This window comes from Nilaparvata lugens, chromosome 2, assembly GCF_014356525.2.
Source record: "Nilaparvata lugens isolate BPH chromosome 2, ASM1435652v1, whole genome shotgun sequence".
Classification (NCBI taxonomy): Eukaryota; Metazoa; Arthropoda; class Insecta; order Hemiptera; family Delphacidae; genus Nilaparvata; species Nilaparvata lugens.
The window spans coordinates 57,667,380-57,692,041 of record NC_052505.1 but is presented as its reverse complement, the minus strand read 5'-3'; the positions used below and the strand labels follow the sequence as shown (position 1 = coordinate 57,692,041).

General features: G+C 34.6%; 2 protein-coding genes across 12 annotated transcripts in view; one reads left to right on the top strand and one right to left on the bottom strand.

Moving 5' to 3' along the window:
• The window catches only part of LOC111047800 (mitochondrial uncoupling protein 2), a 59,066-nt gene extending 54,264 nt beyond the window's left edge, over positions 1-4,802 (top strand). For all 11 annotated transcript variants that reach the window (XM_022333650.2, XM_022333646.2, XM_039419925.1 and 8 more), the window contains one exon: positions 4,301-4,802. In XM_022333650.2, the coding sequence (XP_022189342.1) occupies positions 4,301-4,466 (166 nt within the window). In that variant the 3' untranslated portion in view covers positions 4,467-4,802. The remainder of the gene's footprint in view (positions 1-4,300) is intronic.
• Positions 4,803-6,258: 1,456 nt separating this feature from the next.
• The window catches only part of LOC111047799 (guanine nucleotide-binding protein subunit beta-5a), a 32,921-nt gene continuing 14,517 nt past the window's right edge, over positions 6,259-24,662 (bottom strand). The window contains exons 5-9 of the mRNA XM_022333645.2: positions 16,128-16,271; positions 9,960-10,100; positions 8,859-8,955; positions 8,273-8,439; positions 6,259-7,181 (exon numbers count right to left, since the gene is read on the bottom strand). Coding sequence (XP_022189337.1) covers positions 7,170-7,181; positions 8,273-8,439; positions 8,859-8,955; positions 9,960-10,100; positions 16,128-16,271 — 561 coding nt within the window. The 3' untranslated portion in view covers positions 6,259-7,169. The remainder of the gene's footprint in view (positions 7,182-8,272; positions 8,440-8,858; positions 8,956-9,959; positions 10,101-16,127; positions 16,272-24,662) is intronic.

The following is a 24,662-nucleotide window of genomic DNA, read 5'->3' as shown; positions in this document are numbered from 1 at the left end:
GATCTTATTCGTTTTCCGTGAGCCTGTGAATCTCACCTATATTCTGACAGCAGAAGGGATTTTTAACCCAATTATCATTATCAACTGGGTCAGTTTCAGGAAAATATTCCCTAAAACTGATTTCTAAGCTGCGTAAATGTACTGCTATTTTGCTCTTTATTTGATCGGGTGAATTTTCCTCAGAAGCCTCCACGAATTGCTTCAAAGTAGAGAAATTCGTGAATGATTTTGTTTTCTACCCGCGTTGCCCACATTCAGCACTTTTTCACCATAGCACTAGTTTTATCTTCCACTTTAAAAAAGTCAACATTTTCCCCATGCAAACTTTGATTTAGCCCATTCAAATGTTCAAAAACATCAGCTGGACAAGCAACTGAGCAGAGCCAGGAAAAGTCTGTGAGCAGATCTGCGTACTTAGTATCGATGAGAAATATACGAACATCATCTCTATTCAATTTAAATTATACCGTACTTTCCCTAAATTTTCGGTTTATATGTCGCGGACCCCAACAAAATCAATGCCACATCAGAGTCAACCAAAAACACTATTACATTAGGTCAAAAGGGAAATGACAACAATTATTTTTTGGAGATATAGATATTCGTCTATTGCTATTACGAGTAGTTCACCTAGTTGTAAGAAAAATGAAACTTTTGTTACTAATTGTAATGCACAATCTTTAAATGAGACCGTAGGAAATCAAACTAAAATAACTCAGTCCACTAGTAATATCTGTATTAATCCCAGGACAATTAACTTACTTAAGCCTATTGAAATGTCTGTCACCTCAGAATTTAATGTAGGATATCTAAATGTTTAAGGTATAAACAATAAACATGTAGTTTTGAATGAATTTGGGAATAAAAACAATTGTCACACTCTTTGTCTGAGTGAGCATTGGTGCAAGGAAGAAGATATAATTTATCATAAATTAGATGATTATGTTTTAGTCAATAGTTATTGTAGAAAACAATTCATTCATGGAGGAGTATCTATTTATGTCAGACCGGAGCTTGCACAAGAAAGTATTAAATTAGATTTAGACTGTCTCAACAGTGAAAAGAATTTTGAAGTAACAGGCATAGCTATTAATAAACTTAAGCTTATTGTAGTTTCTCTCTATAGATCGCCCTCAGGAAATCCTGTTTTTTTTCTTACAGGGTCTTGATGAGGTTTTACATTTCTTCAGTAGACCCAGGTGGAAAAATTATCGCATTGTACTGGGAGGTGACCTTAATGCTGAGTTTAATGTACTACAAGATAAGGCAACAGTTTATGAGTTGAAAAATCTAAGGCAGTTCAACTTTTATTGCACCAATTTAAGGCCCACTAGGGGATCTGCTTGCCTTGACAATATATTTACCAACATAGGCACACAATATATCTACACAGATGTAAAAGCATTCCATTTTTCTGACCATGATTGTGTTTTTCTGAGCCTATTGAATTTGGCCCAAGGGGATGGCGGTGTCAGGACAAAGATGGTTTCTACTAGACCTGTAACTGTTGAGAAGATGCAAGATTTTAGATCTGCACTATCAAATATAGATTGGGTAGCCAAATTATCTAACCAAGTGGGTGGTGATGCTATTTTTAACCGTTTTATGGAAATATTTTTGTATTATTTTGATTTGTGCATACCACAGAAAATTGTTAGAGTCACAACTAACTCTCCTGATGCCAAAGTGAGGAGGAAACCTTCCACCTGGTATACACCTCAGTTGTTAGAAATGAAAAACAAATTGTTATTGTATCATTACTTATATATAATAGACAAGACAAACTTATCTAGATTAGCGTATTGTAATGCTAGGACTGAGTATAAGAATGCTATAAATACAGCCAAGAAACAGTACAACTCAACTCAGATTGAGCTCTCCAGTAATAGATGTAAATCAGCCTTGAAAATGACCAATCAAGTAGAAAAAAAGAGAGTCGTAATGTTAGTATGGGTATTCCTCCAGATGCTTTTAATGAATTCTTTGTAAAATCAGTTGAACAAGTGCATGATAAAATTGCTCAGCCAATCACTACTGCTGCCCAACTTATTGAAAGTTGCACTACAGCGAGGAGGCCTGCCTTCGGTTTTTCTGAAGTAACACCTAACATTATATTAGATATAGTTAATAGCTTTAAGTCATCTGACAGTGTAGACATCTACAATTTATCTAGCAATATAATAAAAAGGTCATAGACTGCATTGTTGAACCTCTAACTTACTGCATTAATAGTTGTATAACGGAAGGAGTGTTTCCATCTATACTCAAATTATCAAGAGTAGTACCAGTTTATAAAAAGGGACCAAAAGATTGTCCATCTAGTTTTCGCCCCATATCATTAGTTCCTATATTTTCAAAGATCTTTGAGTCAGTAATAAAAATCCAGATCTCAAATTACCTAAGTGAACAGCATATTATAAGTGAAGCTCAGTTTGGTTTTATAAAAGGTAGATCTACCGCATCTGCAATAGATGCTCTGATTAAAGAAGTGTTGGATGCTTTTGAAACAGATCAATTTGCTCAGGCTACCTTTTGTGACCTCAGCAAGGCATTCGATTGTGTCGACCACACAATCCTGCTGAATAAACTTGGTCTCTACGGTATGAACAGTGTAAGCCTCATGTTAATTGGGTCATACTTATTTGACCGTAAGCAAATAGTCTATGTAGGTCATACTAAATCTAAGGTAAAAATGATCAAGTTTGGTGTTCCTCAGAGCTCTATCCTTGGACCTGTACTGTTCACCCTAAAGATAGATGATCTTCCATTATCAGTGACATCTCAGTCAATGCTTTACGCAGATGATACCACTTTTTTCAATTCAGACGCAAGCATATGGTTCAGGGCAAATGGTTTCCTATTGAATAATAAGACTCAACAAATTATTTTAGCTTAAGAGAGATTGCAACAGATAATAGCGTAAATAATGTCAAGTTTCTAGGTATATATATTGACGAAAAATTAATATAGAAGCCACATATTGAGTATGTAAATAGTAAATTGTCTAGGGTTATTTATTTGTTAAAGCAATTAAAAAATTATGTACCTGATAGCTATATAAGGTCAGCTTATTTTGCATTTTTTCAAAGTATTCTTTTATATGGCGTGTTGTTTTGGGGTGAATGTAGCGATGTTAGCAGTGTGCTCTTACTTCAGAAAAAAACCATCAGGATATTAGCAGATGCGCGTAATAGTACTGAGTATTGTAGACCTTTGTTTATTAAGTTAAGAATCTTAACAATCATAAATCTTTACCTATACATACACTGTTCTAATACATGTAAAAATAAAGGTAGAGAAAATTCCAAGGCATGCCATAACATTCTTATGCAACAAGAAATAAGAATAGACTGAATATACCATTCCAAAGGCTTTCAAAATCAATGAATAGCTACAATATTATAGGTCTGAAACTGTACAATAAGTTACCTCTAAGCTTTAATAAATGAGTCTACAGATAGATTAAAAATGAAAATTTCAACTGGTTAGTGAAAACACCAATGTATTCTATACAAGAGTTCTTGGATTCCGATATGATTATTAATGTTTGATTCCTTGATTGCTTAAAGCTTTTCTTTCTTGTTTTAACCATTTTGACAGGGCCTTGTTTGTACTGTTGTTTGTATAGTGATAAATATTTGAATTCTTTTGGGTTTACTTTAGTTGTAGTTATGTTTATGTGTTTATATATGTATATCGTATATACTTTCAATTACATTAACTTATAACCTTCTGACTTGTATAATGTTAGTATAGTTTGACTTTGTCTATTGCCAATGTTGCTCAATGACAATAAAAATTTATTTATTTATATGATTTAATACAAACTGAAATATCATAATAATTAATAATATGTTTAATAATATCTTCAAGATTATTTTCATTTTCAGTTTTTTCATTCATTTTTGGAGACAACTGAGGTTACAGTGTATGAGTTCCCTTCGTAAATAACCTATACCATACAGTAAACAATTGTATTCAAATTGTTTTATAAAAAAAACTACAACTTATTGTTGCATAGTGACAGAGAAATAAAATTATGGAAATTAGAAAATTATAGTTTTAAATGTAGACTGTATTTGAACTCTTTAATATCCCCCAGAATTTGATTTTCAATGCTGATGGAATAATAATTAATGATTCTATTTTTCTTTCTATATTCGAAATTTATGGACATTTCTTGAGAAATGAGTAGCTTTTCTACATCCGAGCTTTCCAACTTCATTATGAATTTTTGATTAGCATTGTTCATGAAATAATAAATTCAAATCATTGTGAATTTATTTTCTCTTTGTTTCAGATTCTTTCCATCGTTCTACAGGATAGCGACATGGAACATTGTGCTTTGGATCTCGTTTGAGCAGTTGAAAATCTTGACGAGGAAAGTGAGAGAATCAGGGGTTGTTGAGAGTTCCATAGTTAGGCCTATCCACGCCCAATCAAAAATTACAAGTCACGATGAGTGAAAAAAATTTAAAGACTGGAAGACAAGAGAGCAGTGAGATAAAAGCACTGTTTAATTTTTAAATAATTATTTTTTATCTTGTGATAGACCAAAAGGGAGGACTGTGCATTCATAAGCAATGATTGAGCCATTTTGGTCAAATGATTATTATATTTTTAACATTGTGAACATTCATAAAGTATTACTCCAGGTTTTGTATTTTGTATATTGTAAATAGGCGACTAGATCCTTGACAAAATATGAGACGTTATTTATTTTTGTGTGCCAAGTATGTCTAGAGATTAATTTGTATAAAATGTAGTTTTATAACTTAAGAATAAAATTATTTTCAAACATATTTTATGATTATTTAAATTCTTCCAAAATCATTCAAATATTCAACATAGAATAAATAATAATTATTTCAAATCAGCGAGGATCGTAGAAATCAGCTGCAAAAAATATTATTCTAAAGAAATAGATCACTGGTTGAGGGAGAATGGTGATATACTGGAATCGTACAACTCTAGGATGGTAATAAATTCACAAAAAAGGAATTGAAAATAGAATGCATCAATTAAGACTGGAATTTATACTATTTTCTCGCTCAATAAGACACTGCTCTATATATTATTATAAAATTAGGAGTTGTTAAGTTGTAAAATATAGTGTAAGAGAATAGAATCAAAAGTTAGACGAAAAGGAACCATCTAAAATGAAATATAAAATGACCAATCATTAGAGGAGGTAGTTTGTCATATTATCTTCTCCATTTTTTGTGTACCTAGATATGAAAAGTTGTTTGCAATGACATATTGTTAATTACACTTTTTTCTATGTATTTTAACACGACATGCAGTCAATTATTGAGTAAATATTAAAAACTTTTACTTACTGACTGGAGTACTTTCAATTGCTTGGCAATCATTTTCAACAGTGTAGACCGGAAATGTTTTGATGGTTAGGAAGATTTGTGGTGTTTATTATGTGATCAAAAAGTTTGTTGGATTTGAAATTCAGCTGTTCATTTAGTATGTTGTTATTGTCTAGGATGGTGGCTTTATAAATTTCAAACTGTTCTGTTGTATTTAATTCATGTCCATTTCTTTTTACTTTCAATATTGTAAGGTTGGTATCTATGTTTGTGTAGGTGTCAACAAACTTTTTGATCACATAATAAACACCACAAATCTTCCTAACCATCAAAACATTTCCGGTCTACACTGTTGAAAATGATTGCCAAGCAATTGAAAGTACTCCAGTCAGTAAGTAAAAGTTTTTAATATTTACTCAATAATTGACTGCATGTCGTGTTAAAATACATAGAAAAAAGTGTGTTTATACAAAGCAGCTCGGAATGGATCAAGAAATCATCACCTATTGTTAATTATTCAAATTATGATGTTTAAGTTTTACAAAAAGTGAATTCGTATGGCTTTTGTTGGTGGGGAGTCCCTTGCGGGAAGTTTTACAATTTTGAATATATTAATGGAATTAGAATCTTCAAGTTCATTAGCAAATTAGTTTTTGTTCATTTTCTAGTTAGCTTAAATGTGTAAGCCTCTCATAACAACCAATGGTTTTCTTTTTCTGCCCAACAGAGCAGAAATTCATCGGGAAAGGTTTAGCTTTTGCTAAATTAGGAATCTTAAATGTTTTTTATTATTTCATTCCTAAGAGAACTTTAAGGAGGCTATGGCAACAGAATTTTTTATTCATACAAGATATTTAATTTTACAACATCTTTCAAGAAAAATAGAACAATTACTAACTTTCTCATCTGTTTCTATTGCAGTACTTTTATTTCAGAGTTCTTTGATAGTAAACATGAATGACGCCAAACATTTCTAAGAAGTAACATTATCATGTGAGAGTAAATACAAATCATGATTTAAATGGAATGCTTTAGTGTAGATATTCGACGTAACCTGGACATTTTGACTAATCATGGAACAAAGTTTACAAATAAAAACATGTTTTTGTAAGTAACGGGTTTTCTCTTTTATATTACATCTGATGCCCAATTACAGAAGCAATAATTCATTGAATGTATCCAACAAGAATTGAGTGTCCGAAGCTACATACACAACAAAATCTTAAGAATAATTGTAAAACAATGACATACCTAATGGAAATAGTCGATACAGATCACGATACCACAATAGGCTAATCTTTATGAATTGAGATCTAAAAATAAAATTGTAAATATACCTCTATGTCGAATAAATTATTGTAAATCCCACATTATAGTGGAGTTGTATGAACTAGTTATACTTTGCAAGAACAACAGAGATAGAATGTACTGTAAATTCAATTCAAGTGAAAAATACAAATCTTAACAATTTCTCAATAATAATAACTTTGGAAAATGGCACAACAATGAACATAGAACAACTGCATAGAATATCCGTGTCCACCATAAGGATAACAGTCCCACCCCCCAACACTAACAATTACATACAACGGTCCTTTGGCATTTTAAATACATTAACTGGTAAATCTGACTAGAGTTTGAATAGATATGGATAGATAAATAATATACCTAAGATAGAGTAGATCTAGCCTACTTCATATAGTATTATACTAATGTACGTTGGAATACCTGATGAATTTTCACCTGAAGATGATGAATATAATGGAATAATTAATCTTATATTGGCTGTTCATTGAACACACGGTCTAACTAATTAATATGAATTACCAAGAATATTGTGATCCAGACAATTTACGCCCACACCTGCAACAATAATAAATATTTGAAAAAGTCGAAAAATATTTGAATATTTGAAAAAATAAATAATTGAAAATACATTACAAGACTATCAAAGCTTAAATAAATGCTTCAATTTATTTGAATATATAAAAGAATGGAAAAGTAATATCTTCAACAGTATAAGAAATTGAAAAAATCCAGTATTTGAGTTCATCAAGAAATGGAAAATAGCTATTTATATATTAAGAGCTTAATTCGCGACTTTATCGCTCGCGTTATCAACAGTTATCACGCGACGCGAAGCGGAGTGTGATAATTTTGCAAGAGCGATAAAGAAGCATTACGCGCGAATTACATACAAAATTTTTTCTACAACTGCCCAAACCTGTTAAATTATTTATAGGCTATCGGCGGAGTTACAATTACCGACATTTTAGGTTAAGATCTGACCTTTTGGCGAGCTGCTTACCATCAGCTGATTGGCGAGCGTAAAGAAACTCTTCTGCGCATGCGCGGATGGTTAGCGAGCGAAAAAGTAGATTCTCCTCAGAAATAAGCTGTTTTACGAGGAGAATTGAGTATGTAAATTCTTTTTTTACGCGCAGTTGTAGAAAAAATATATTTTGACCTCTTCAAGGAATGGAACAAATATTCTAAACATCTTTCCAGATTGTGAAAGAAAAACTATTATTTTGAACTCTTCAAGGAATGAAACAAGTATTTCAGAATTTTTTCCAGATTGTGAAAGAGTGCCGGAAGCCCGGTACTAAGATTGTGTTGATTTCTTGTGTCGGATTACCGACAATGCCATATTAATCAACAAAGGCTTGAAGAGTGGAGGAATGAAAAAACATCACTAATGTCAGTTGTGAATTAAATTCATAAATAACTGTAAATAGCTTTTGGTTTTATATTTTCTTCTTATAATTGTGTTAAAGACATACTAGTTTTACATAGATTGTTGCCTGACACCAACGTTTCCCGTTCAACTAATTGTGACACTTTGAGATGAATTTCACCACAGCATGTTGACTCTTAGTGTCGGATTCCAACTTTCAGCATTTGTTGAATATGAATAATTGATGTTCATTTATACGAAATAAGTGAATATTTACCCTGAGTGTTGAATCCCAGCTACCAGTTGAGAGAGCAGTTCCATCGGGCGAGACCTGCAGACACGAGACCCTGTTTTCGTGGCCATAGAGCAGATTCACTCTGACACACTTCAACGAGTCCCACACGTTCACTGTGTAGTCGTTGTAGCCCGCAAATAGTAGACGACCTGCAAAAACAAAGACAACATTAAACATTAAAATAGGCTATCATAAATTGATTATTGAACTTCGGAAATTTACTACATTGTAACACAGTATAGGCCTACTAATATCAGCAATTCATTGCTCTGATTTTCAAAAAAAAATTCTGAAAGAGGCACCAAATTCATGAACATTTTGTGTCTTATGTCTGTAAACAATTTTGAAGCATACTATGCCAAGCAGACTGTAGAGACCAATCAAGACGATTCTAAAAAGCAATGCCTACGGTATCTAGTGTGACTTTAGCATTTGCATTTATTTGGGTACTTTCATGGAAATACATGAATTGATGGACAACTAAATTGTAAACAGTCCCAAATACTTAAAAGCAAGGTACCTAGAATACATTCTAACAACATTGCTTAAAAGTATTGCTATCACTCACCACTGACTGAGAAATCGACAGAATTGGCTCCAAAGATTATGCTTTCCTTTGTGTAGACAGCTACCTCCTTATCAGCTCTCAAATCAAACAGACGGCACTGCAAAAATTGTTTCAGTTTATTACGTAAGGCCGAGATTTGAAGAGAAAAGAACTATACATTAATATATAACCTACAACATTAATTACAAATTTCATAATTACTCAAGTACAGAATTTGCATATCATGAATGCATTATAACATGATGGGTAATAACATAATTCGATAGTAAGATGACTGGATTCACATACATTGAAAGAGACACTAATTTGCAGGAAAGTCTGTTATGCTTTTTATATATTATTTGTTGAAATTAGAATCACAAACTGTACAATACTGTACTGTAATTCTCTTAGTGAATAATTTTCCAAATTTACTTATTCTGAAAGTGTAACAAAAAAACAAAATTGTTACGTATTTATTTATTTATTCATGATATTACAACGGAAACAACAGGTAATAACCCAAATATGCTTTCTTAACACAACTATGAGACTCATATACAATCTATTCAAATCAAAAAAAATATATATACTAAAACTAATGTTTGAAAAGAAAAAAATACTTGGAAAAGTACTTCTAAAACATTTCTCAATAAATTTGATGGTGAAAGTGATGGAGGAAATGGAGATATGAAGTGATGAAGGAGAGGTGTTATCAATAAAGATGATAAAAGAGCATGCAGTCTTATTTGAATTAAGAATGATAAGATGAGGGTGATAATGATAAGTGCCAGCAAAGAACTTTGAAAATAAGGGGTAGCAAGAATACAATGAATTTGAGTGTGCAAATGAAAGACAACTAAAGTCAAAACAGTGATATTTTCATAATGATAGAAATATTTGCGAAAATTATGGCTGCTGATTAAAAATTCAGTTATTCTGATTCTCTCTCAAAAGAATTGTTATTGTAAGATACCAATGTTATTGTTTTACCATGAATGACATTTTTAAATATTCAACTATTTCGAGCGGAACCTTTTGTTCCCTCCCGATCATGATTATTATGATCAGTTTGTAATTTTATGAATGGATTAATAAATGAGTAAACAGTTGAATACTCACAGTTGAATCATCAGACCCGGTAGCTACAGCATCTCCACTGGGATGGAATTTGACGCTGTTGATGTCAGATAGATGTCCTTCGAATGACTGAACACATTGGCCAGTCCTCATGTCCCATATTAGCACCATTTTATCACAGCTCTGCAAAATATAAAATCAAACTTTTACTTACATTAGACTTCACTATCAAAAAAAAGTTTGAAGACTCGTGTTTACTAGAGATTAAGAATGATACTAGTGTTACAACTGGAACTAGTTTATCAATTTCTTAAATGAAATTATTATTTTATAAATTTCAACGATAATTGAATAAAAAAAGAAATACCGTATATAATATAGCATTACATATTTTTAAAATATAATAAGCTGATCGATTTTAATAAATTTCAACATTGACTTTACAACTTGCCCTAAAAAAATAAGCCAGTAACACCTTACTGGTATACTGCCCCCTGTGAGTTGGGGGAACTTTGAGTCGAACATCGGACTCAAGAGTTTGTTGAAAATCAGAACACACCCACAGTATCCCTGCATATCATAGGAGGCGACTAAAAGAGATCCCCTTTCCAAAGCCCTTCTTCTCCTTCATAGTATGCTTTGTACTTTTCATTTCTAGAATGGCACTTTTTCCATTGACTTAGCTGCGTGCCATTCTTTCTTTCTTTTTTCATCTGTTGGCCAATCAACATTGAGAAGACTTCTACAGGCCACAACATGAATGACGTGAGCTCATTAACACCATCCCAAATGAAGAGGGAGGATGAGCTTCTCAGAAGTCCAGAAAAGCAAGAATCCGCATGAATGCCTGGGGCTGCAATAGAGTAACTGAGCAGTTTGCGGGTGAAGAGACCAAACCTCACCACTGCTCAAAGAGGGCGGCCATTCAGGCAAAACTTCTTGGGAGAGGTGAGGCTTCAGACCTTGCAAAGTTTTGTAGGGGCAAAAAGAGAAACCCAAGAGACCAGAGACGTATGAAACTTGAAACTTCAGTCACAAATGTGGGTCAAGAGGCTGAGTCGAGGGTGGCCAGGTGCCCTTGAGGCAATTTGGCGACCCCTCACTCAGCGGAAGTACCTAAAAAAAAGGTCAAGAGTGGAACTCACGTAGGTCACGAGGACCAATCAGTCTGAAGAGACTGCCAAGCTTATCACACTGGATTTCATGAGACTTTGCAAGGAGAAGGGCTCTGTTTGGCTGCAAGCAACCAGGTGATGAATGAAATGTAAATAAAGGGGGAAAACTCCTGGATCTTGTAAAGGACACAAGTATTGGTTTGCCCAACTAACGTACTTGGGACACACAATAAGCTTTGGTTGACGTGTGAGGTTCTTTGAACCTTTGGATCCTTGAATCCGTTCCATCAAACATAACATAACATACTGGCATACTTGAAGTTGAACATTCAAACGTTTTCTTTACTAAAAATACACCAGTTTCTCTCATGTTTCCCGAAATCCGCCATTTTTCAATTCTTGAAACTCAAAATACCTCGAGAATTGAACACATTTTATTTGGAATGTATGGCATTTTTATATGAATCCAAAAATAAGTAGAAAATACTTTTATTATTATTTTTGAAGGAACGGATATCCAAAGGTTCAAAGAACCCCACACGTCAACCAAAGCTTATTGTGTTCCCAAGAGTAGTATGTTAGTTAGGCAAACCAAAACCTGTGTCCTTTACAAGAACCAGTTGAACCTTTACAAAAACCAAGTTTTTCCCTATGCTAACATCCCATTCAACACCTGGTTGCTTGTCGCAATCCAGTGTGATATGCTTGGCAGACTCTTCAGACTGATTGGGCCTCGTGTCCTACGTGAGTTCCACTTCTGACCTTTTTGAAAGGTCCTTCCGCTGAGGAAGGGGTTGCCAAGTTACCTCTAGGGCGCCTGGCTACCCTTGACTCAGCCTCTTGACCCACATTTGTGCCTGCAGTTTCACCCATCTCTGGTCTCTTGGGTTTTTCTTTTGCCTCTCCGAAACTTTGCCGGGTCAAAAGCCTCACCTCTCCCAAGAAGTTTTGCCTGAATGGCCGCCTTTCTTTGAGCAGTGATGAGTTTTGGCCTCTCCACCCACAAACTCGTGACCTACGTGAGTTCCACTCCTGGCCTTTTTGTAGGTCCTTCCGCTAAAGGAGGGGTCACCAAATTGCCTCTAGGGCACCTGGTCACCCTCGACTCACCCTCTTGACCTATATTTGTGCATGGAGTTTCTCCGAAACTGCCCTGATGGAGCAGTGGGTTTGAAGACAAGGCAACTTCTGGAATTGCTTTGGGGTTTGGTTTGTTCATGTGGTTCCCACGAATAGCTAAGGAAGTGGAGTCAACTCAGACAGAGCCCCGCATGTCCAGGCAAGGCTGAATACTACAGGAGGGCGCCTGGTACCCTGCAGGCACCGTTAGAGACACCATATAAAAGTACCACCCATCAGCACGGGCCACATAACTCCTCGTGTTGGCCTAAGAAAAAGTAAGAATATGGCCAAGGAAGCCCGACAGATAGAAAAATAAATAAAGAATGGCTCAAAGCTAAGTCAATGGAAAAAGTGCCGTTCTAGAAATGAAAAGTTCCAATAAGGAGGAGAAGAAGGGCTTTGGAAAGGGGGACCCTCTCCTACTACAAGCAGGGATACTGTAGGTGTATTCTGGTTTTCAACACATTCTTGAGTACGATGTTCGCCTCAAAGCTCCCCCAACCCACAGGAGCGAAAAAAATAATGTAAAAAAATAGAGTTTGCTTGATTCACCGGTAACATTAAAAATCATTTTTACCAATTAATTCGAAAAATTATTCATCATCGAGATCATATATAATAAATTTTGATGAGTCAAGATGATTTATAGCGAGAAAATAATATTCATACTAAATTAATCTCCTGTAATATTAATAATTTATGTTTCAAGTCGCAGGACACTATGATGGTAACTGGTAACGGTGTTCGTCATTATCATCTTTTTAGGATTGATACTTCAATTAGCCTACCTTTTAGGGAAAACATGTGTTACTTGTTCAAGATAATTCATCTGTTTAACTAAAGTTTTAATCTAATTTCCAAAAATTCCACTATGGTTATTTTTGAATCATAATACAGTATTGGAAAAATATCACCGTTTTTGCCTTGAGACTGTGGTACTTTTCTGCAAGTTGTATGGTTCTAATTTATTGAGTGAATAAACTGGTAGTTCGGTGAACAGTAGACCTCACGCAGTTTTCTCATCCACAAGTCACCTGTTCTAGTTGCTGCGATACCGGTCTTCCTACAAAATATCTGTGATATGTTTAACAGTCTATCATAAACTCCCTGGATTTTAGAGATGGTAAAGATTATGAACGTTTTCTTCACATTATTCATCTAATTGAATCTTCACTTTTCTTCTAATAGATGTGCATTAGAGCTCTGTTTATTTTTCGAGTTAATTAACAGAGTAGCAAAACAGTATCATTCTAGCATAATCCTATCATACAATTTGTTCTTTATTGATTGATTGATACTTCATCACAAATGACAATGTATTGCCAGGTCTTGCAAGGCTCATTGCATACTAACGCTACATTATAATGCAAACAGATGTTCCTCCATCTTGATGGATCCGCCTTCTTGAACCCAAGTTACTTTTCAAATGAGAATGAGTTCATGTTCTACATGATTATGATGCAAAATTTCAAGACAAAATGCATGGCGAAAACTGCACATTGATATTTTAAACCGTTTTGGAGCTATTAGGTCCAACTTATTTGTAGTTAGTATCTCTGAATAAAACAATTGAAATGACTTTGAAACTTTTTGACATAGACCTACTTATCATATTCATGGGCAAACATCTTGTTTTGAAATCATATTATAATATTCATAACATGACTACCTCCATAGCCACCTCTAATACATTTATTAAATACATTTAATATATGTATTAGAGGTGGCTATGCTACCTCCCTATTAGAAACAGAAACAATTAAATTCAATATAATTAAACAATTTTTTCAAGTTACTTTAAAAAATAATTATTTTTGATTTGAGTTGTCAATTTATGAACCATAGGTTTTGACAGCTCTTCAAGCACATCAAAATTTAAATTTATTTTCCTTTCAATTTTCAATAATAAAATCAGGAACACCAGAAAGACAAATTGGGATGATTGGATGAAAAATCGCAGAGCTTCAGAGTGGTGGAACTTTTCAGTCTCCCACCAGCCGGCATTTTCATAATAGATTTTCCCACTTTTTCGAGTCAGTCTCTCTTGTGCCGCTCCTCTGAACACCCAAAGACTTTGACTGGCCAGAACCTGGACATTCCTCTAGACCTCACCTTCCAGCCAAAGCTGCAAGATGGTCATCATAAAGGGGATTGGTATCGTACTCAATTTATTAGTAGTTATAAAATTTCATGTCATGTTGTTTTATTTTTTATAGGAATTTAAAAATAATAAGTAAAATGTAGAGAATTTTAACTAAGAGGAAAATCCTCATAACATTAAATAAATAGTTTTCAAAAATTAATGAATTTGAAATAAATAGAAACTTCCTTTTATATATAAGATAATTAAGACTTGTTCGTTCATAATCTGATTTCCTTTTCTTCATAGCCTAAATTATATAACTATTAACTTATAAATTTCAAATTAATTTCTTTTTAAATATTTTAAACCAATACATTTTGTATTTCATAGAATGATTTCTTCTTTTTATTAAAAAAATATCTGCTCTACTATCATCAGCTATGTATCTCCTTTGTAACTTTTTCTTCCCATCTGGGAAGTGGTGAAGCCCCCAATATTTTTTTTTAAATACAACATTGGTTACAAATGGTGATACGTATAAATTGTGTTCTATTAACGTTTCAAAATTGTAAAAGCTTACTTTCCGATATGTCACAAATGGTGGATACCACTGTCCAAATCATTAATCTTACAGTACGATCCACATTGTCATATATTATTACCTTTGTAAACGAAATATATGCTTAGGTTTCATATGATAAAAGCCTATTGGAAAAAATGCTCTCAAGATATTGAACTGTACCTCATAGTTATTCATTATCATTGCTGCAATGTTTGATCTTGAAAACTGAAAACTGTTTTATATTTTTCTCAAAATAATTAATCTTAAGGGATGATGCCCATCATACGGTTCTATATGAGCGAGGTGTAAAAAACTCTGGTATAAGATTATATAATATATTACCACGACTTCTGAAGGAATTCACAGGTAGGGAGTTTAGAGCTCAATTGAAGAGGGAGTTACTGGATATATCTCTATATTCAAGGGAGGAATTTATTGCTCATTATGAGCAACGTTTGGGAAGTTAGGTTAAAACATATTAGAATATAGTCATATTTCGATAATGGACTTGAATTTTGACGAATCCGCATGCCCCCTCCATGGGCGGTTAATAATAATAATAATAATAATAATAATAATGATAACTTACCGGTAATTCTTTGGAATGTTCACATTTGAATCATAATTTACTCTTATCAAAAAGCTCACTTATTTAGAATTCTAACCAACTCAGCTCACGTTCGAATTTGTATTCCATATGATAATATTTATCCAGCTCCGTGATAATTTTTCCATCTGATGAAAATATTTCTCAAATATTATTTAAAAACTAATATTTTTAATAAAAAATATTATAATTTCTTCAGCATTATAAAGTTCATTCAATTATTTTTTATTTATTTTTAATCACCTATTAAATTTGCTTTTCTCAAATTTAAGATTATTGATACGGTACTGATGAGCACGCATCATAATTCCATGAATGCAAAACAAAATATTGAAACCATATAGACCTTGTAGAAATAGACATGGCTTCTCCAGACGTCTGTGTAATGCATGCATTGAATAATCCACTTGTCAGCTGAATGATTATGAATAATTCTATAATCTGATTAATCCTATTTTCAGAGTAGATGATAAATATAGTAATATCGGAGTATGGAGAAAATTCCTTTTCCTTTCATTATCTTTAAAATGCAGAATTTCAAAAAAAACCTTGTGTATACATCGACGCGCAGTTGAAAAAGGAATATTCCTGCCGAATCTCATAGAATTCTATCAACGCGTTTGGCCGTAAATGCGTTACATAAATACATTCATACAGACAAAAGAAAATCCAAGTTAAAACATAGACCTCACTGCATTCGGTAAATAAGAAAGTAACCTACCCCGGACACAAAAGTGTTTCCTGTTTCGGATGGTGCCAGATCGAGAGCCATGACGTCACTGGCGTGGCCATGGAAGCTCTGCAGCAGCTGACCTGATTCCACGTCCCACAGCGCACATGTCGAGTCGCCGCTGCCTGTCAAGATCTAAAATCAAAACGATCAGTTTTTGCAATAACAACAATATATTTCAATTTATTATAATTATTTTTACTGGATAGAGAACCTCAAGAAACACCCTCATAAATAATCATTTAGAGTTTAGATTGTAGAATTACCTGAAATATTATTGAATGAATTTTTTGCGAGAGTAGTAGTTTATTAATAGAGTGGGGAGGATATTATTAATATTCTTTCCGAAAAATAGACATTGATATATCCAAAGCTCCGCCAATTTATGAAGATGCATAACAATATATTATCTATATTACAAATTGCTTTTTCATATCATATACAGTTCAATAATTATTTTTTTAGTCTATATTATGTAAATTCATCTATAATTTTTCTGTATTGTAAGCTATTGTATATAAGTGTATAAGCCAGTATATATTGTAATCTACATAAATAAAGTACTCAATCAATCAACAACTGCTTTTCTCCCAAATTTTATGAACAGTAATCAAGAATGGTTTGCTGTTAAAAAATTATTCCACTGAATCCAAGTAGCCACTTTACAAAAAGGCCACTTTATTAGGCTGCTACTACATTGGAGCGGACTATATCTATTTAGCTATATCAGGCCTGGTGATTGATAGATTGATTAATCAGGTGCAAGGTCTATATATACAGGTCATGACACTCGTGTTCCTTATGGAAAGGCCATTTCATGGGGTCTTTATAGCGGTACATTTAAAAATCCAATCTAATTCACTTTGCTCGTAGCAAAATTATGCATTATGCATTTTAAAAACAATATTCTAGTTCAGATAATATGTGAATTCAGGTTTTCAATTTTTTAATAATGAAATTTCAATAATAAATGCTTTAATTATTCATTTATTTATTATTAAAAATTGTTCTTATTTTTGTAACCTAAGTATTATGATTCATAAGGCATTCATGGGACAAGACAGAAATATGCGAGGCCAACTGCAGAAAGAGTTTAAAGTTCCCGATCAATTAAATCTAAAAATCAACAATTCAGTTTCAAGTTCACCTGTAAGAAAATTCTGTAGATTGTAAAATTCTTCTGTAGGGAGAATTATTTTTACAATTCCAATTACTAATAACACATCATATTATGTTCAATCTACAATGATAACAGTTAAAAATAAATTTGAAAATTGGTGAACTAGAACCCCACAAAATGGCAATTTTGCAATGCATCACGGGATTGTGTCATGATCTGTATCTATAGACAGACCTTGATCAGGTGATCTACATCAAATTCAATGTAGGAGCAGCCTTGAGCTTTCCAAAGAATTTCTGATCTACTTGACAAACATAATAAGCTACCACATTTTCTTATGGTAGTGTTCATGGATTTTCAGTCTGCTAATGTGAAAACACATGAGCTTCACAGACACCAACTTCAACTTCAATGATTAAAAATCAATTGGAATTTAGAAGAAATCAGGCAACAGTTGATGCCATATATATGCTTTTGGATGAGGTCTATTCGTTAGATGGTGGCGAGAAGGTAGCTGGTTTCTTTGTGGTTTTAAAAATGGCATTTGACATGCTCAGTCATGACATTCTCTTCGATAAGCTAAGTTATTATGGTTTCCGGGGAAACTTCCTGCCCCTGATACAGTCTTATCTGAGAGGTAGGTTCCAAGTTGTCAAGTTTGGTTCAGCAGGATCGATTCAGAACTATCCTCATCGCTCACAACTCCAGGCTGTGAAGAAAGAAAGGAGTGCCACAAGGTTCTATTTTGAGGCCATTGCTCTTCCATGTTTTCATTAATGACTTGCCTGCGAATGTCTCTTTAGCACAAACTATACTCTTTGCAGATTATTCAAATTTCATCATAACATCTGAGGAGCCAGAGAGCTTGTAGACTAGTGCGGAAACATATCACTTCAATTTAGATTGTGTGATGCTGATGTTGAACGGGTGGGGAACACTAAGTTTCTTGGTGTATTCATTGATCAGTGCCTGACCTGGAGACCACATGTGGAGATCCTTATAAATAAATTGAATTCAGCTATTTACACTCTCCACAAATTGGTTAGGATGTCGGATGAGAATGTAGTTACCATGGCTTACCATGGTTACTTTGAGCCCCTTTTAGTTTATGGTATAGTTGCTTGGGGAGCTTCAATCCATGGACGTCGTGTCTTCCTTACCCAAAAGAACCATCAGAGTAATTTCTCGAAAACCGCCACGCCATTATTTCAGGGACCCAAGCTAATCCACACCACTCCAATCCACACCGTGGGAAGTTTTGTAGAAGCATTGCTAGCAATGGTGCGCCGCAAACTATACCCAGCCCAGAACATTCCAGGAAATAAATATGCACGCGTGGATCGGTTTGTGATTCGTTCTCAGGTTTCGTGGAACGTGAGTCACTCGTTCGTTGTACTGCGCATACCTACAACTAGCGCATGCGCCGTCAACTACTCTGCTCGCTTTGTCTAGTCCTTAGACCAGTTAAAGAATAGACACGCCCCATTGTATATTCATACTGAAAGTCGATGAAGCCAACATCTACTGCCATATCGCTCCATCGTGACGTCAGCATCGGATAGAAAACGTTTCTGTAGAGTTTGTAAATTAGATAGATCTTATTTTTCTATGTATAATAATCTTCAATAATTTACTTCCATCTGAAATAGACACAATCTGCCATGAAAAACAATGTAAACAAAGTCTACAGAAAATTTTTCTATACGATGCTGACGTCACGATAGGGCGATATGGCAGTAGATGTTGGCTTCATCGACTTTCAGTATGGGGCGTGTCTAATCTATAACTGGTCTAAGGTCTAGTCAGTCTGGTTCAAGTCTTTCTAAAGGCACTCAGCTGCTTTGTTCATCAGTCTATTTCAGAGATGGATACGGAAAAGGCACATGCTCACAACTGTATCATAGTCTCAACTACTATTGTCTTTTATTTATTCTTTATTTTATTTCTTTATTTATTCTTTTTACAATGAAGCACAGATTGGGAGAGAAAAACTAAGAATACCTTGTGCTGTCTCAACTTAGGTTGGCAGGCCTGATCTGTTAGTGGAAGTGGTGTCAATGTCGTGTCTTGATAAATGGTTAATAACTAATATAAGTTGCTAGAGGCGAAGACAATTCGAGTGTGTGTGGACTTCAAGTATATTTTGTAGTGCTCTGACGCAATTGGTGAGACTTTTGTATTTTCTAAACATTCATGACAGGCGTTTGAATTTCACTAGTGTGTGCGAGGTTAGGTTGAAAAACTTTCAGTGCAAGCAAGAATCACGTTGATTTTAACGTATAAATGAACTTTGACCTTCCTGCCAAAAACCTCTGATCTATAAATTTCCCACGCCCGAACGAAAAGATCCCATTAATCAACGTAGAGCAGCAGCAGAGTGTGAAAGATAACATTCCAACTCCCGATAAGAAGTGAGAAGAATTTTATCTAAATCCACTGTGAGGAAAACAATAATTTCGTTATCTCCACGACCCCGCAATAAAAATATATTCAGGTTGTTATTATTCTAAATACAGTACAAATACGGTTGCTATTACTCCCACAACTTCTCAATTTTTATAAAAAAAAGTGATTTGAACAGACAGAAGATATACGAACTATCATGACAATACTGACGTACAAGAGTTCTAGAAATGGATTAGGAGTTTATTATGAAGAACAATGCTACAGGAAAAGTCATCCGCTAATTAATGGTGACGTGGTGTGGAAATGTAGTAAAAATGGTTGTACAGTTCCATTACAACCGATGCAATGCTTGGAAACGTGAAAATAAGTGTGAAGCATGTCAAGCATACACTACCCCCTGTCCCAACGAATTTCACAAATGCTCAGGCAAAAAAGATATCAATTGAACGTCTGAACAAAGTAGTCAACAGAACGCAAAGATTTTCACTCGACTCCAAATTAAATAGTCAACAAGAGTGTAAGCTAAATGACGCAGAGTGTCAAACAGACGATTGTATACACAAAGAGAAGGAGGAACTGACTGCGCAAATAGATGAGTTACTTTGTCAAAGAGATGCACCTTGATCGAGGAAATCAAGAATATGAAAAGTATTAGTAGTAATTCATCTCTAAACCAGAATGATGTTGGAACTCAAATTGAACTGGACACAAATTCTCGAAGTATCAATACGCAAACAGACAACTATTATGGACTGACGACTAAAAAATGCAAGCCGGATTGTGACAGTTTAGATATAGTTGGTATCCGTGAACAAACAATAAAAATCTTAAATGAGAACAATAATTCTCTCCACAGAGATACAAGAATTGGAACTCGAGATAAGGAAAAATTATGATAGAATGAATTATGTTACAGGAGAAAATTATAAATTAAGAGATATTGTCTCAAGTTTCACCAATCGAATCAATGAACTCAACAACAAACAAAAATGGAGACTCAAGAATTCAGACCTGAAAATTAATGGAACACAAGATTTGAAAAGGAAAGTACTAATTTTCTCGGATAGCCAAGGTCGTGATCAGGCGACAAATTTGAACAATACATTGTCTAAAGAGTTTTTGGTGTCTGGTTTGGTGCTTGGTGGTGCGAAAATGTCACAAATAGTGGATGCGGTTTTGAAAAGCAAAGAGGTGGCTAATCTAAATGTCGATGATTTCTTAATAGTTATAGGAGGTACAAACGACGTAAACTGACACATGGAGGGAAATTGTAATAGAGCATTTCAACAACAATTGTGTAGATTTCTATCTCTGTCAGAAAAGACAAATATCATCATAGGAACAATTCCATATCGATACGATGTGCCTAATTCATCAAACATCAATGCTGCTATTGAAGATATCAATTCAGGACTGAAGAATATTGCACGTAATAAAGCGACAGGACTAGATTTGAAAGCTGGTGAACAAACACGACACGGATTACACTTAAATAGAAAAGGTAAATCTATAATCGCTAGAAGACTAAGAGATAATAATGAAACCAAGACAAGTAACAGTAAATATTTCGGATATTGTCGGTGAGCAAATGAGGGTAACACGGAATGGGCCGGGGAACTTGACGAAACCCAGCCAGAGTTGTGGGATTGAAATTCCAGTTGTGGAAAATGGAAACCCAAGAAACTCTAAAAGTTTTTTAGAGAAAGGACCGGTAGCCTCAATAGCAATTTGATTTACATAACAACTTCAGAAAAACAGAATAAACATGATAATTTCTTCAATTTGGTCCATTTTAATATAAGAAGTCTAAGAAACAAGACTGATGAACTAGCTATTCAACTTGGAAATATAAGAAAAAATGGTAAAAAAACTCGGATTAACTTTTTGTGCCTATCGGAGACTTGGCTTCAGAATGATAACGCAGTAAACATTATTAATTTTAACCTCATTTCATCTTACAACAGAATCGACAGAGAAGGAGGAGGCGTGGCAATTTATGCAAGAGAAGGGATAGTGGCTAATAGACTTGATATTAAACAGACTGAGGGAAATGATTTCGAAGTGGCGGTAGCAGTACACATGAAATGTGCTATTATATGTATTTACAGGCCACATAATAATGATTTCAAAAATTTTGCTGACAAACTTGTGGAAATTCTGTTTATAATGACAAATAGATTTGAAAGCTGTATAGTGCTCGGTGACTTCATGGTTGATTCAAATAGGAGAAAGACACTGGAATCCTTATTTGAGGCATATGGACAACGAGGAATAATAAAGAGTTGTACAAGAATAACAGAGACATCCTCAACCTTGATTGACATTTGTTTCGTGACAGCATTGGTTGAGGTTGAATATGTAGATATTATCGAAATAGGACTTTCTGACCATTGTGCTCAAATTGTGAATTATTCATTGGAGAACACCGATAGAAGTGATGGATATCTCTTCTCATCAAGAATATTTTCAGAGGATGCGAAACAAAAATTCTGCAAACGCCTTATGGAGGTAGACTGGTCAACAGTGATTAATAATGAAGATTATGTTGATGAAAAATTCAATCATTTCTTGAGTATGTATTGTGCAGCATTCAGTGAATCGTTCCCAATTGTTTATCGGAAGAAGAAAAATGACAAAAATCAAATAAAATGGACATCACCGCTACTAGAATATGCCTGTGAAGCTAAAAGAGACCTTCTACTACTTGCGAGAAGATTTCCAACTGAAATATCGTATAGGGATAGACTGAAAGACTTATCACGAATGATAAAACATTTAATTAATTCATCAAAGCAAGCTTATGCAGAGAGAATGCTCGAGTCGTCAGAGAATAAATCTAAACTAATTTGGAAACTAATAAAAATGGAGACAGTCACAAATACCGTGAAAACAAAGTATCCGAAAGCTATTAATGGAGTTCAAATCGATTCAATTGTTGACATACCAGATATGATAAATGAGTACTTTATAAATGCTACCAATGAAATTTCTCAATCTAATGTATCTTCCAAGTCCTTACTGTTAAATGTTGAGTCTGTAGGCACTACATTGGAGAGATTCCCTGAATTTACAGAGGACGAGGTTTCTTCAGCTACGAGCAATATTAAAAGCAAAATGTCGAGTTGAATGGATGATATTCCAAGCTGTATATTAAAGGAGTGTTTTGATCCAATAAGAAGTGTAATAACGAAGCTTATCAATCTATCGTTCAGCTCAGGAACATTTCCCTGTCAATTGAAAGTGGGCAAAGTTATTCCCATCCATAAAAAAGGATCCACTACAGATGTGAGTAATTTTCGACTAATATCAGTCACGAGCTCATTTGCCAAGTTGCATGAGAAATTGGCTATAACTACCATTTCAAAACACCTTGAAGTTAACAGAATTCTCTCCTCAAGCCAGTTCGGGTTTCGACGTGGAAAGTCGACTATTGATGCCATTAATAACTTCTTATGCCGAATATACAAGTCACTGGATGCTTAAAAGAAGGCTTTGGGTTTCTTTATCGATTTAAAACGGGCTTTTGATAGTATTGATCATAATATTTTGATAGAAAAGATGCAGCATTATGGATTTAAAGGCTCAGCATTAGAATGGTTGAAATCATTTACCACTGATAGAGTGCAGGTTTTAGAAATTGAGGACAGAAAACAAAAAATAGTGAATCATAAATACAGGTCGAAAATTTGCCAGATAAAAAGGGGAGTACCACAGGGAACAGTCCTCGGTCCGATATTGTTCTCATTGTATATGAATGACTTACCAAGTAATGTACCTCTTGCCAGTAGCGTTCTATTTGCAGATGATGCGAACTTTCTTATTGTTGAGAATGATCTGTAGCAATTGCTGAGGCAGGGAGAGCGCGTCACAGAAAGCATCGAGAATTGGTGTAAGGCAAATAAACTCAATGAGTCAATGTCGAGAAAACCTGTTTTATGGATTTTTCTATTAGTAAGTCCAACCGCCCGGAATTCTCTAATTCACTAAATTTCAAGTTAAATTCAAAAGAAATCAAATGTACAGGTGCTTGTGGTTTTCTAGGAATCGAGGTTGACTCTGGATTGAGGTGGAATTACCATGTGGACGAGGTCGTGAAGCGACTTAGTAGGGCAACATTTGCGATATCAAGATTAACGACGAGTCTGAACAAGAAAGTAGTATTCTCGGCTTATTATGGTTACTTTCAACCGCTACTGACCTACGGCTTGATCTTCTGCGGCTCATCAACTGGAATTGTCAGAGTGTTCAAGGCACAGAAGCGAGTGGTCAGGATGATGCTGGGGAAACCTCCTAGAACCCCTTGCAGGCCACTGTTCCAAAGTGCAAGAATTCTGACGCTTCCCTGTCTTTACATACTCGAGGCTGCACTACATGGACTCAAACATAGAGCTTCCTGGGCTAGAGGATCAGATATACACGGGTACAACACGAGGTCTAGGAATACTCTAAGACTGGATGCTCATAGAACGTCTTTTTTCCAAGGTAGTCCTGATCACATGAGCAGGAAAATATTGAACTCTCTCCCACCTGTTATATCTGAGATTGACTCTGAAGTTTTGTTGAAGATTAAGTTGAAGGATTGGCTGATCGAAAAATCATTTTACAGTATAATGGAACTTTTTGAATTGAGAAATTTTTAAAATGATGTAATTCATGTCATCTTGGTAGCGAATTGAATTATTTTTTGTTATTTAAATATCTTAATATTTTTTACAATGTAATTTAACAAAGTGACTATGTATTTGACTTTGAAACTTATTTGATACAAACTATAGGCTACTCTGTCGGCTTTGGTCGGTTTTTCGAAAATACTCTGCTTTTGTCAAACAAATTATTTCGGCTATACTCGGTTTTTTTCGAAGTTAGCGTGGAACGTGGACCAAGGGTTGACTTTGCGGTGACAGACCCAGCCAGCAAGTGGCTTGACCCTGTGGATAAGTGTGGGTCGTGGATTGCGTGTGTGTACTTTGCGGCGGGCCTTATTCGTGGCAGCGGGCATT